This window comes from Acomys minous (genome assembly GCF_964271855.1).
Source record: "Acomys minous genome assembly, chromosome: 18".
Taxonomy (NCBI): Eukaryota; Metazoa; Chordata; class Mammalia; order Rodentia; family Muridae; genus Acomys; species Acomys minous.
In genome coordinates, this window is record NC_140501.1 from 65204889 (window position 1) to 65218942 (window position 14054).

The 14054-nt window shown below is 47.6% G+C and overlaps 1 protein-coding gene across 2 annotated transcripts in view; it reads left to right on the forward strand.

Annotated features, from left to right (window-relative positions):
* The first annotated feature begins 1431 nt into the window (after positions 1 to 1431).
* SLC7A8 (solute carrier family 7 member 8) overlaps positions 1432 to 14054 on the forward strand; it is a 58232-nt gene continuing 45609 nt past the window's right edge. The window contains exons 1-2 of one of the 2 annotated variants that reach the window (XM_084767304.1): positions 1432 to 1853; positions 2085 to 2281. In XM_084767304.1, the coding sequence (XP_084623430.1) occupies positions 2143 to 2281 (139 nt within the window). In that variant the 5' untranslated portion in view covers positions 1432 to 1853; positions 2085 to 2142. Of the gene's footprint in view, positions 2282 to 14054 lie in introns of both variants that reach the window. The other variant, XM_084767303.1, reaches the window with a different exon arrangement.

Below are 14054 nucleotides of genomic sequence, written 5' to 3' on the forward strand. Positions count from 1 at the left end.
CTGAGATCTCAACCTTTGAAACCTCTTGATACTTGCTGAGCTGGGCAATCAGGGGGCAGATGGCCCTGCTGATCGGACTTTACCCCATCCGGAAAAACTCTTTAGATAGCTTAGCCAGCCCCAGTTTTAAAGGACTTAAGTTTTTTTTGGTTTTTTTTTTTTTTAATTTTCCTGAAAAGTCCAGATGTTTTAAGACATTTTCCAAAAAGTGAAGCCAAATTTTTGTAGCTAGTGGTCAGACTGGGGGATTTTGCTTGCTTGTTTGTTTTATTGAGACAGACTCTATGTAACTCTGGCTGGCCTAGAACTCACTCAGAGGGATCCACCTGCTTCTGCATCCAAGTGCTGGGATTAATTAAAGCTGTGTGCCACCATGACCTTAGGGATTTTTTGCTTTTTAAGACTTATTTTAAAATAAAATCATTTTGTATAGTATATGTTTTTTAAAACTTTAGTTTTTCAGCATTGTTTAAAATATTACTTCATGTTGTTTTTCCAAAGTGCTTGCAGTTAGAAATAGACACTGTTCTTCAGGTAAAGCAGCGGTTTTGAATTAAATTCTTCAGGGAAGTGGAGTCATGATGTCAATACGCTTAAAGGTTACCCCCCCCTCTCGTTTTTCGAGACAGGGTTTCTCTGTGTAGCCTTGGCTATCCTGGACTCACTTTGTAGACCAGGCTGGCCTCGAACTCACAGCGATCCGCCTGCCCCTGCCTCCCAAAGCGCTGGGATTAAAGGCGTGCGCCACCACACCCCCTCCCCTTCTCTCCCCCCCCATCCCCCCCCCCCCCCCCCCCGCCCCGCTTAGGTTACTCAACTCTTACACCAACAGATCCGCTTCATGGTCAGTGAGGGACTCATAACTAGTTCTATACGAAGTTCAAATAATTTTGAGTGGATAAAATATTAGGAGCCGTGGAAGCAGCTCAGCCCTGCTTAGTGCTTTGGACAACCGTGGTAACTACTGCACTTTCTTGATTTTTTTTTTTTTTTTAACTTTCCCTACGAGAAACTCTTCAGCCTTATATCCCTCCACACTGCCCCCCCCCCACCAAAGCGTCCCCCTATTTTCACGAAACAGCTTGATGTTGATATCCCTGCAGCCGACTCGACCTTGTCCTCAAATGATCCACGCCCAAACATTTCGGTACACTGGCCAGTTTATCTCTAAAGGCATTAAAAGCCTGCAAACCTGTGCCTTTGCAGAGCTCTCAAATGCTGTGCGCTGAGATGCAGCCCAGGCCAGTGACTTCTCCCCTCACTTTCGCTAAGGAAAAAGAAGGGGGGGAAAAAAGATAGAAATGTTCTAAGCTCTTTTCTCAGGGGTTTGGCGGCGGAGTGGGGGGGGGGGGCGGGAGGGGGAGGGACGACTAATATTTAAATAGAAGAGGAGGGAGGAGATGCGGCTGAGGATGGCGAGGAGCAGAGGAGGTGGGGGCGGAGCCTGGGTCCGCAAATAAACGCCGCAGCTAAACGGGAAGCGCATTGGCAAACGCGCAGCCACTCAGCCGGCACCGAGCGATGGAGCCGTCTGCGGTGTGAGCACGGGTGTGAGCGCTGAGCTCCGACCGACCGGAGAAGGGCGAGAAGGGGTGACCGCAGCAGGTGGAAACCTGATCCCGAGCCAACCGGCAAGAAGAAAGTACCTGAGCGCGCCTCCTCCTCCGCCCCTTCAGCTAAGGAGAACTACTTTTACCCTCGTCGTAAAAGGAGAGACCGAGGGAAGGTGAAGGCGAACTGTTTCATTAGCAGGGAAATCCTGACCCCAGCGAGCCGCGCCCGGTACACCAAGCAGAGCCAACCTGGGCTTCTGAAGATAAACCCTTTCCGGAGAATTCCAGCTGGAGTCGCTGGTACAGTTCTGTTTTTTGTATTTAAATATATATGCTCCTCGCCTCCCTCTTACAAACGCGGCCCTTGCGTGTTAGCCGGAGTGACACGTGTCAATACCGAGTGGGAATATTTACAGTTCGCTCTCATTTGCTGTCACTTTTAGAGGGTTGGAGCGCTCTCTATTTCTGGAAAGGGCGTTCTAATTGGAAACTCTTGTTTTCCCCCGCGTATCTATACATTAACGCGCACAGGCGTTTAGAGAGAGACAGCCCTTTTTAGCTTTTGGAGCTCGGAGCCCTGCGGAGAAAGATGGAAAAGGGAGCCCGACACCGAAACCCGGGTGGGAGCAGAGCTGACACCAGCCCTGAGGACAAGGCTGGCTCGGGAGGGGGCGGAGTAGCCCTGAAGAAAGAGATCGGATTGGTCAGCGCCTGTGGTATCATCGTAGGTGAGTCCAAGTCCTTTGCGCCCCCTCTGCGCCTCCCGCACCACCCCAGTCCCTCTCCAGGGGTCCTCCGCGGGACTTTAACTCCCCCCACCCGCCGCCAAAGCCTCAAGCAGCTTTGCGCTATCAATGACTTGTGCTGTCACCCACCTGCACCGGTCAAGTCTGAGAACTATGAAAGTGATGTCTGTCGTACATCGCTTCGGCCAAGCCAGGCTGAACCGTTTTCTCCTTAGAATAGAGCAAACGAGACAGGAAACCAGGCTGGTTCTGTGTCCCAAGCATTGCCTGGGAATCTGTGAAAAGTGCAACAAATTCTTTCCGGCTTGTCCCTAGGCAGTTCTGATCCAGGAGATCCTAATTCAGGCTGACACATGGATTTTTTTTTTTTTTAACTAGCTTTTATGCAGCCACCCTCAGCAGGCTGTGAGCTCTTATTTGAAGCATATTTAGTATTTTGTTATGTTACAAAGCATTGTGGTGTGTCATAAACATAGAAAAACCAGTAATAATAATGCTCTGGTACTTTAGTTGGTAGGCTGGCCCATCCTGTGTAGCACTTGTGAAACAGATGCGAGAGCGCAGTCCTCGCCGCCTCATAGACGAGGAAAATATGGAAGGGAGAATCAGCTGACTTGGCTCCGTGGTCTCCTCTAAATGGAGTTCGCAGTTTCTCTGGTTGCCTAGTGGGAGCCACCTGTCTGTTAACACCCACAGAAGACTCAATAAGGTTCTTCGAGGATATTGGGAGTAATTGGAGTGGGGGGGGGGGAGAGGAAGAATTGGGTGCTCTGACTTGAAAGTACAGAAGCCCTGGTGATCCCGAGAGCGCCTAATAGGTCTCGCTTCCCAGGAGCACTTGTGCAGGGCACCGGCTTCCGGAGACCACTGCATGCCTACACAGGACCCCCTTGAGCTCTGAGGTGGGTGCTGGGCAACGGCTCAGCCTCAGGTATGTCTGTTATTTCTCTCCAGAGCTCCTGTGTGAGAAGTGCTGTGTCTTGCTCCCATGAACTAGTTTCTCTGGACGAAACAGTGTTCCATGAGCGGCTCAGGGACATTTGGCACCAGGGCAAGAGTGACACTGGAGAACATCCTTGAAGTCAAATAAAATCAGTGCAGTATTCAGATAATCCTCTTCACCTCTCCACCCTGACTTCCGTGACCGTATTCGCTCCAGTCTCTTTCCAAAATGGAGCGTTATCTAATTATTACAAATATTTGCAGAGCCGGGCGTGGTGGCGCACGCCTTTAATCCCAGCACTCGGGAGGCAGAGGCAGGCGGATCGCTGTGAGTTCAAGGCCAGCCTGGTCTACAAAGTGAGTCCAGGACAGTCAAGGCTATACAGAGAAACCCTGTCTCGAAAAACCAAAAAAAAAAAAAAAAAAAATTGCAGTTATTTTTTTAATGTGAGGGAACAACTCCACAAAAACAATAGTTGTGAAGTAAAGATCACATTATCTTTTCTCGTTATATTTTTTCCTTTCCTTCATCTCAATTGCCCTGAAAAAAAAAATCAACGTGGCACAAAATCTGTATAACATATGCCAATTTAAGATCTATAAATAGTCCAGAGCCCATTGTGTCTTTCATCGATTTGACTGATAGGATGAGTGTCCTCCTCACCCCCTTGGGGAAGTGTCTGATTCATACACAGATGTGTACACACGTGCGCACACACACACACACACACACACACACACACACACACACGACTCTGCTTTGTTCACCCATCCCCCAATATATGTAGCTTTTTGTTGTTGTTGTTTTTTGAAGACAGGTTTTTTTTTGTGTGTAGCCTTGGCTGTCCTGTACTTGCTTTGTAGACCAGGCTGTCCTCGAACTCAGAGATTCACCTACCTCTACCTCCCTGAGTGCTAGGATTACAGGAATGTGCCACAACACCTGGCTGTATGTAAGTTTTTATGGATAGAGGATATTTTCCTATATATTAAGGTTTGAGGAGGGTCTTTTAAAATATTTTTCAAAGTCTATGAAGAAATGGGCATATTCAGATATAATAAGTACAGTTCCAAGGTAGATAGATGCCACTCCTGACCAGCCCACAGCCTCATGGGTGACACTTCACCGAGAGGGAGAAAGAGCTCCTTGTGGTGACATCACAGTAAGAATGACAAATCTGGCCTGGACACTGGGTGATTTTTTAGGGAAATCAGGGTATTTTTCCAGAGTGCTAGAATCATTTCACCTTCACTCGAGGGAGAGAACTTTCTTCTTAAGGATGACATGAACAGCTGGGCGTAGTGGCGCACGCCTTTAATCCCAGCACTCGGGAGGGAGGCAGAGGCAGGTGGGTGGCTGTGAGTTTGAGGCCAGCCTGGTCTACAAAGAGAGTCCAGGACAGCCAGGGCTACACAGAGAAACTTTGCCTAAAAAAAACAAAATGACATGAACAAAGTCTTTTCTACCTCCCCTCCCGCATGACCATGACGTTGCCAAAGTGGAGAGGAGGTGCCCTGCCCTCTTCTGGGTGGGCTTCTAAGTGGGTGACTGCAGTTCGATCGCTTCCAAGACCAAGTGCAGAAAAGAGTGTTTCCCATTCCATGGAGAGTCCAGTGATCTGGTGTTTTTTTGTACTAACACTGTGGAAGGAAGGGAATTAACGTGATTTGAAAAGGCACGGGAGGGGCTAGCTAGGGGACGGCTCAGTGGGTGAGAGCGCTTGTTGTTCTTCCAGAGGACCCAGGTTTGGTTCCTGGCACCCACATGGTGGCTCACAGACATTCATAACTCTAGTTCCGGGACATCTGTCACCTGTTTCCAACCCCCGTGCAGCATGAATTCAGACAAAACTTGAACATGGAAAATTAAATACATCTAAAAAAGCTTTTTTTTTTTTTTAAAGAATACATACTACTCTTGCAGTTTTGTCGCCTACATGTACACTGGTTGTCTCACAACCCCCTGCAACCCTGCAACCAAGGGATTCAACATCCTCTTCTGGCATCCAAGGGCACCAGGCATGCATGTGGTGCGCATACGTTCATCCACATAAAATAAAAATAAGTCTTTTGTTAAAAAAAAAAAAAAAAGCTAATTCCTAATTGAGTCAGATTCTAAATGGGAAAGTAGCATTTGCCCTGGATCCGTTTCATGCCCTGACGGTTTGAGGAATAAGTTAAAATATGTTTCCTACAAGCTCATGAAAGTTTATCCGCAGCCATCATAGGTGATTGGAAGTAACAAATGGGTAAGATCCATGTGCACCAAATAAGACGCCTGACAATTGTCAGTGTGGTTTAGTTAGCAGCAGCTGGCCTAAAGATAGGGGATTCGTGGGTGGCACAAGAGGAGAGAGGGCCTCAGTAACAGCCGGTTTAAGGGGCCTCTTGGAGGATGTGGTAGGAAATGGAGTCGTGAAGACAATTCTTGGAGACTATAAACACAAAGGAATTTTGACACAGTTCTGTTTCCTTGAGCAAAAATTTAGACTTAGAGGTGTGGCTTGGCTGTAGACCATATGCTTCGTGTGTTCCTGAGTCCGGAGTCAGCCGGAAGGAAGGAGGACAGAAGGGAGGGAGGGAAGGAGATGGCTTAGCCTGTGATCCCAGCACGTGGGACGCAAAGGAGCTAGGTGCAGCTACAAAGTGAAGACCAGAGGCCAGAGGAGGAGAGAGCAGAGAAGAGCAAACCTGTCCTATATGTCTCTTGAGTCTCCAGTACAGCAGAGAGCCTAGTGGAGCAATCACTCCCGTGATCGTTGAAGTTTACTGACTCAGGCAAAGGAAAGGAAACACTTCCAGGCCTGTCTCGGCGGTAGTGTTTGCCTGGTGTGCACAAGGCCCTAGGTTCAGTCCCCAGCCCTTCAGCTGGAAAGCATTTCTCTGGTAGCAGGTGACGGTCATCTCAGCACTCCAGAGGCTAAGGCAAAAAAGACCTTGAGTTCAAGGGCAGTGTAGCTACACGTCAAGATCCTGCTCAAACAGTGAACAGTAAGCGTTTATCTAAAGAGTATTGGGAGCCTAGCTTGGAAAGTTGTTATGCTAGGATTTATTGCACCAACCTGGATAATTGTTCTGTTTTGTTTTTTCAAATTTTCTTGTTGGTAGTGGTGGTAGTGGCGGTGGTGGCGGTGGCAGTGGCAGCAGTGGTGGCAGTGGTGGAGGTGGCAGTGGCGACAGTGGTGGCAGTGGTGGAGGTGGTGTGGTAGTAGCAGAGGTCCTAGGGATGGAATCTGGAGACTTAATAACAGCAAGAGAGGTACCTTTCTCCTCCTGACTTTACAGTACCCTGGCCCTAACAGCCAGGCTATTGCCTTCAGGTGTGTAGCTGGTCAGGTAGCACTGTTGGAGGCTGATGCAATATGAACATAAACTCTCCCTAAGCCCCAAAAGCTGTGAGAAAAGAAAAACTCCTTTGCTGATGATACCGAAGTTCCCGTTGACAGCTGCCATTATTGAATGTATGTTCCATGCCAGGTACCCTTTATCTGTTTGTCCCTCACAGTAATCAAGAGGTGCCCAGCACGTGTTATCTTTTCCTACAGATAAAGAAATGGAGGGTCAGAGGGATAAACTATATGCCAAAGGTCGTACAATGAAAAAATTTGGAGCCAGGATTCCAGCCTAGAATTAAGTCTTTAGCATAATTATCTACTCTATGTACTCGGTGTGTGTGGGGGGTGTGTGGGGGTGTATGTGTCTATGAGTGTGTGTATGTGTGTGTGTCTGAGTGTGTCTGAGTGTGTGTGTGTCTGAGTGTGTGTGTGAGTGTGTGTATGTGTGTGTGTCTGAGTGTGTGTGTGTGTGTGTGTGTGTGTGTGTGTGTATTACTCATGTGTGTGCAGGTTGGGAACAACTTGAGGAAGTCGGTTCTCCCGTTCCACTCTGAGACCCAGAGGTTGAACTCAGGTCATCAGGCTTGGTGACAAGCATCATTCCTACACAGGCATCTTGCCAGCCCTGTTTTTAATTCTGTTTTTGTTTTGTTTTGGGTTTTTGTTTGTTTGTTTTTCAAGACAGGGTTTCTTTGTGTAGCCTTGGGTGTCCTGGATCACTTTGTAGACCAGGCTGGCCTCGAACTCACAGTGATCCACCTGCCTCTGCCTCCCAAGTGCTGGGATTAAAGGCGTGCGACACCACACCTGGCCAGCCCTGTTTTTAGGTATTATATACTAAGTGGGAATTTTCCTTGAAAAATCTCAGCAGTATTCCTCATTTTTCTAGATGCAACCATTGCTGTGTTCTGTTGAGGAACGTTCTAGTGTAAGGGGGGCTGGGTGGGAGCTGAGGGTGGTTGGAGGAGGCAATGCTGCTGGCACAGTCACAGGAACACTGAGGGTGCTCGGTCTGAGGCAGCTGGCCAACACGGGCCGTGTTCTCATTAACTCCTTTGTGAGCTATAGCTCTTCCTAGCCATGTCTACAGAGTTTTTGAATGTCTGGGAAGCTTTAGTCCAGTCATGTGTTCAGGTACTTGTCTGGAAGAGCTGGAAGTTAGGCTAAAATCAAGCAAGCCAGCAACTGAGTCCAAAGAAAGGTGTTTGTAATGTTTTTGGCATCCTGTGCTCATAAGGGATATTTGCCACAAGGCAATACTGTATTCGGATCTAGCCTCGCACGGTCTCTCAACACAATTGGGGAAAAAAAAACAGTTTGCCTTTTTTTTTTTCCTTTTCTGTTTTAGCCACAAGTTCTTATTATGCAGCTTAAACTGTCTTGAAACTTGCCATATGGCCCAGGCAGGTCTAAGTCAAACAATCTTTCTGCCATAGCTTCCCACGTTCGGGGTTATGGGCATGCACCCCCACAATTGGCTAGTGTTTGTTTGCTTGCTTGCTTGTTTGTGCTTGGTGGTACTGGGAAGGTTGTTTTGTATTGATTGGCTGGTTGATTTGTTTTCTTTATAACATATTTTTATTATGTATATCTCTGTGTGTTTTTATTACATATATCTGTGTGCCAGTGCCTGCAGAGGCAGAAGACGGAGGGCATCAGACCCACTGGAGCAGGAGTTACAGGCAGTTGTAGACCACCCAATATGGGTGCCAAGAACCAAATTCTGGTCCTGTGAAAGGGCAGCATATACTTTTTAACCACTGAGCCATTGCTCCAGCTTTGCTGTGCATGTCTGGCTGACTTAGACCTCACCAGCTGGCCCATGGTAGCCTTAAATTTTAGGCATGTGCCAACGTGCCAATGGTTTTGTTGTTGTTGTTTTGCTTTTTGTGTTGAGACAGTGTCTCACTGTAACACTGGATGGCCTGTGATTGTCTGTGTAGCCCAGGCTGGCCTCAAGCTAGCGGCAGACCTACTTCTTCAGCCTCCCAAATGCTGAGGTTACAGTTGCAAAGCACATATCTGGTGTTTATTTGTTTGTTTGTTTGTTTGTTTGTTTGTTCTTGAGGCAGGGTCTTGTTATGTGGTGCAGGTTAGCCTAGAGTTCAACTTCCTTTCTCAGCCTGCTAATGGCTGGGATTCAAGTTATGTCTCACCATACCCAGCAAGAACAAAGCAGTATTTACTGAGCTCTTGCTAAATGCCAATTCCTGGCCTATCAAGTCTTTGCAGATATTATCATATTTAATAGCTTCAACCATCTTATGAATGTACATATCATAACTATTTAAATACAGGAAATGGAGTTATGGAGCTAGTTGGTAATTTGCTGAGGGTGGCACAGCTGGTAACTGAATACAGGGGGGGGGGGCGCAAAGTCGGCGCATGCCCAGTGCTGATGGAACGCCCTGTGGAGGAGGATAACACTAGGCGTGGAATCCGTGGGAGAAACCACGAGTGTGTGACACTGCAAACCTTTCCAGAAAAATCCAAGCCTGACTCTCAACTCTCGTTTTGTAATCTCAGTGCTTGAAACGCTGAGGCAGGAGGATGCCAGATCCAGGCCAGGCTGAGCTGCATAGGTAAAGCTGTGGGGTGGGGGGGAGGGGTACAAAGATTTTAGACCTTTTGTGGACTGCGCCACTTCAGACGACTTTCCATCTTAGCCTCTAACTTCCACGGATCAATGTCCGTCCGGTCCCAGGACCGTTTACTGAAACTGTTGCTGAGTTTACACTCCACTTTTTAAAAAGCCATGGGAGTGTTGGGGTTTGCTTCATTCAGGATGAAAATATGTTTAAAAAACTCTCATTGTTCTCAAAGAAAATCTGGGACAGAAGCCAGCTCCAAACACATTTTAAGACAAACACATCTCTGGGCGAGCAGGAAAAGGTATAGCCAGCAATATAATAATAAGGAGCTCCGTCGTTGGGTGAACACTTACTGTTCACCGTGTAGAGAGAGCCTGGGAAGAATTTCAAGTCATCTTGCACAATTAGTAACCAGCAGAGAAGTCAAAGTCTCATGTAACCAATGACCAGCTGATGGCAGATAGGTTCCCACCCGGGCCCTGGAGCGCTGCACACACGCTCTCGGCAGCATGGAGTACAAGGTGGCTGGGCCCGGCATCCTGCTGCACACTTCCTGCCTCCAGGAACCAGACAGCTCAAGGGCAATTGTTTGAACTTGCAACTATCTGGCTCAGATATGTCCCCTCAAAGGGCAGAGTTATGCAGAACAAGTGACGAGCGGGAAATATTTAGTCTAGGAAAGAAAATCAGTGCTCAGTTAGAATTTTTAAGAAGCCACTGAGCCAGGATGGGGGCCACACACCTGGGATCACAGGCCCTGGGGAGGTAGGTAGATGCCGGAGGCTTGCTACTTTTTAAAAACCAGCCTGGGTCACATCTGTAGTAAATTTCAGAGCAGTTAGGACTATTTAGCAAGACCTGGTGTCAAAACAAACAACAAGAAAACAACAACAACAACAAAAACAACTAGAGCAGTGGACCCGGGAGCTCAATTCATTCCTGCATTCGTGACATAGCAGAGAAAACGTTGTGAGCAAAACAAACGGCCGCTTGGGCAGGCCCCTCTCCGAGTTGTGGAGTGGGGCGGGGGTGGGGGGGGTGGGATTTAGGACGAGGCCCCTCTTAAGTTGCCAGGCTACCTAGATTTTCTGCTTTCCTCGGAGAGCTAAGCCAGGAGTCTGCTCCAGACTCGACTAGGAAAAAAAACAAAAACAAAAAACAAAACAAAACAAAAAACCTTCAGGAATTTCAGTTGGGTTTTTTTTTGTTGTTTTTTGTTTTTAAATGTTTTCTTCTTGTTGCTGGGGGATGATGGGGAAGATCTCAAAATGCAGCCCAGAGCAAGCTGTTCCAGGAACAGATTCTGATCTACGGAAAACAAGGACCATCCGGGAGACTGGGGGGCCTAGAAACTGCACTGTGCTCTTCTGATTCCCCCCCCCTCCCAATTCCAGAGCTTGAACCCAGCACCTGCTCCACCCTAGGCAAGCGCTCTCCCACTGATCTGGCTCCTTTCTCTACTTTTTAATTCCTTACTGAGCAAGAAGGGCTAGACCTTATTGGCCTGGCAGAACATGGCGAGACAGAGAACTGTCTCCTCCTCACCCATCTCCCTGGTCACCTGGGGATGGCAACACACAGGCTGTAGCCTAGGGCCGCTAGATGTAGAGGGGGCGGTTCAGTGTTTAACAGTGATGAAGCATATTTTGGCCTTGTGCTGAGCACGGGGGGGATTTTTATTTCTAAGAAGCAAGGAGCAAAATAATCCCACAAGTCTATTCTGAGCTGTGCTATTTATAAAACGAATAAAGTATGAGTTGAAAAGCTTTATCGATCTAGTCCCATCCTTCATCCTTTGTCATGTCCACAGGGCTTCTCATTGGTGTGCGTCAGCAGTGACGTCACTGCTAGGGAACGGGTTTCATAGAGCACCTGAGGTTGTTAAAGCCAGTGCTGCCCTTACGGTGTGCGTTTCTCATCCGGATGTCTGGAGAAGTGCTTGCTTGCGCGTGGATGGAAGGCGCAGATGTCCCAGCTGCTTCTTTAGACTACAGCTGTGGGAGTTTGGGCACCGAGGAATGATACAGGAACTTCGAGCTTCTTTAAGGAGTCATTTGGGAGGCAGTGTGGTGGTACACCCCTATTATCCTAGCACTTGGGAGGCTGGGCGGGAGGCTTGCCGCAAATGGGAGGCCAGCCTGTCTCAAAATTTTAAAAAAAAAATATTTTTTTTGAAAGTTTTAAAAGTATTTGGACCCAGGTCCCAGAAATGGAAAGCTTAAAATAAAAATGTCCATGATTTGGATGAATGCATTGTAGAGATCAAAGAGTATTAGAGACACAGCAGAAAAGGACAGGCTTAGAGACAGTCTTGAGTTTGCAAAATGCTTCCCTGTGCATGGTCCGTGTGTGTGTGTGTGTGTGTGTGTGTGTGTGTGTGTGTGTGTGTGAGAGAGAGAGACTCCATGTGGACATGTGCATCCATGAGTGTGACTGTGAGCATGTGCATGTCACAATACACAACACATGTGACACACGGAGGTCAGAGGACAACCTTGGGTGTCAGGTCTGGCTTTTCCCTTGGCTCAAGACAGTGTCTCTCTGGCGTTTGCCACTGCACATACCACGCTGGCCCCTCAGACTTCTAGGGATTTTCTTCTTTCCACCTTCCAACTCAGGTAGAAATACTCAGATGACTGCAGACACGGGCAGTGCATAGGTTCTGTGGATTTGAACCCAGGCCTTCGTGTTTTCATGGCAAGTGTTTTTATTCAGCAGGCCCCTTCTCTTCCACCCACTATGCTCAATCTTTGTGACATTTTTTTTTTTATGTGTACGTGGCGGAGGCATGAAACCCTTGTTATGATACAAACCTCATATGTTCCAGGCTGGCCTCACAATAGACTATGTGGTTCTGAGTCCCCTGCCTCTGCATCCCGAGCATTGGGTTAACAGGTAGGGACTGCCATATCTGGGTTATGTAGCACTGGAGACCTAACTTAAAATTTTGTGTTTGCTGGGCAAGCACTCTACCAACCGAGCTACATCCCCTAGCCTTTTTTATTTTTATTTTTTGTAATGTGAATATGCTACCAGTTTATTTAGCTGTAAAGTATAAGTGTCTTTGATCTTTTCTTTTGTTTCTTGTGCCTAGCCTACTTAGAACTTACTATGTAGTCAAAGCTGGCTTGGACCTCCCGGTTCTCCTACCTGTCCCTCCCAAATGCTGGGTTTCCATGTGTGTGCCACCAAGCCTGGCATAGTGGGTGCTAAAATAAACCTAGTCTGTGTTCAGTGAAAGGATTTCCTCTCTCTTTGGGCTCGGCGTCTCTAGCACCCCACTTTCGTTCTCACTCCCACCCACGTACCCCATTCACTAATGCCAGTTCAGAAGTGTAGCTTTCTCTAGTCCAGTGCGGAGAAAAGCTGACCAGTTCAGACCAGTTCAGCGCCTGTCGCCTTTCTGCTGTCTCTGGGGATTTGAACGTCTTCCACAGAGGCATGAATGTGTCATTCCCTTTTCTTTATGAAGCTTTTCTTTTGATTTGCTTTTTCTTCCCCTTTTCGCTTTTAAAGGAATCTTTTTTTTAAACGTATGTGTGTATTGCCTATATGTGGGTGCTGAGACTTGAACCTGCGTCCTTTGCAAGAATGGGTGCTCTTGCCCAGCCCAGGGGCACACGCCTGTAATCCCAGAACTCAGGAGGCAGAGGGATGCGGATCACTGTGAGTTTGAGGCCAGCCTGGTCTACAAAGCAAGTCCAGGATAGCCAAGGCTACCCAGAGAAACCCTGTCTCAAAAAACAAAAAAACCAAACACACACACACACATACACACACACACACACACACACACACACACACACACACACACACACGTGCTCTTAACCACTGAGTCATTTCTCCAGCCCCATGCTTTTTTTTTTTTTTTTTTGTTTTTGTTTTTGAGTCTTGTCCTTTTTCCTGTGATGACTGGCCAGGAACTTGAGATCCTCCTGCCTCAGCCCTTCCAGGATGGCCACCATTCTAATACATCGTGCTACACATTATTATAATTACACCAACACAACTTCTGTTCAGCTTGCCGTGGTCAGCTCTACTTTCACCTGGATGTCTTCCTTCAATCCTTTCTGTTTGGGGACAGAGTTTTAACTATGTAGCCTTGGCTGGCCTCAAACTCATAGAGTTCCACCTGCCTTTGTTTCCCTGGTGTTGGAAATTATAGGGAAGAGCCGCCACACCCAGCCTCTTGATCCTCCCCCTCTGTTGTCTTGCTTTTGAGGCACGGTTTCTCTGTATAGCCCTGTCTGTCCTAGAATTTTCTTTGTAGACCAGGCTGGCCTCGAACTCACAGAGATCCGCCTGCCTCTGCCTCCTGAGTGCTGGGATTAAAGGCGTGCGCCACCACTTATTCTTGAGAGCAGAACATGAATCTCACTTTCACGTTCCCACAGGTTTAGCATGTCATATGTACTTAGTGAATTTGCTGACTAACACCAGTTGGTCAAAACAAAAAAAATGGCAACGAGAGATGGAGAACTCTGTAGGAGAGCCCTTGCCCAGCATGCGCAAAGCCCTGGATGTGACCTCCTCCACTGAGAGACACTATTTGCTACCACTGAACTGTAAGTGGTTAAGACAGCTGGGCATGCTGACACACACCTGCAATGCCAAGTGTGTTAAGAAGTGAGTCAGGCCAGGCATGGTGGCGCACACCTTTAATCCTAGCACTCAGGAGGCAGAGGCAGGCGGATCTCTGTGAGTCTGAGGCCAGCCTCGTCTACAGAGTGAGTTCTGGGACAAGGTCTCAAAGCAAACAAACAAAAAGAAGTGGAGACAGAAGACTGGGAACTTAAGGTCATCCTTGAACATAAAACAAGTTCTAGGCCTGCGTTCCGTAAGACTCTGTCTTAAAAAATAGTTAAGCTAAGGCTGGCAAGATACTTC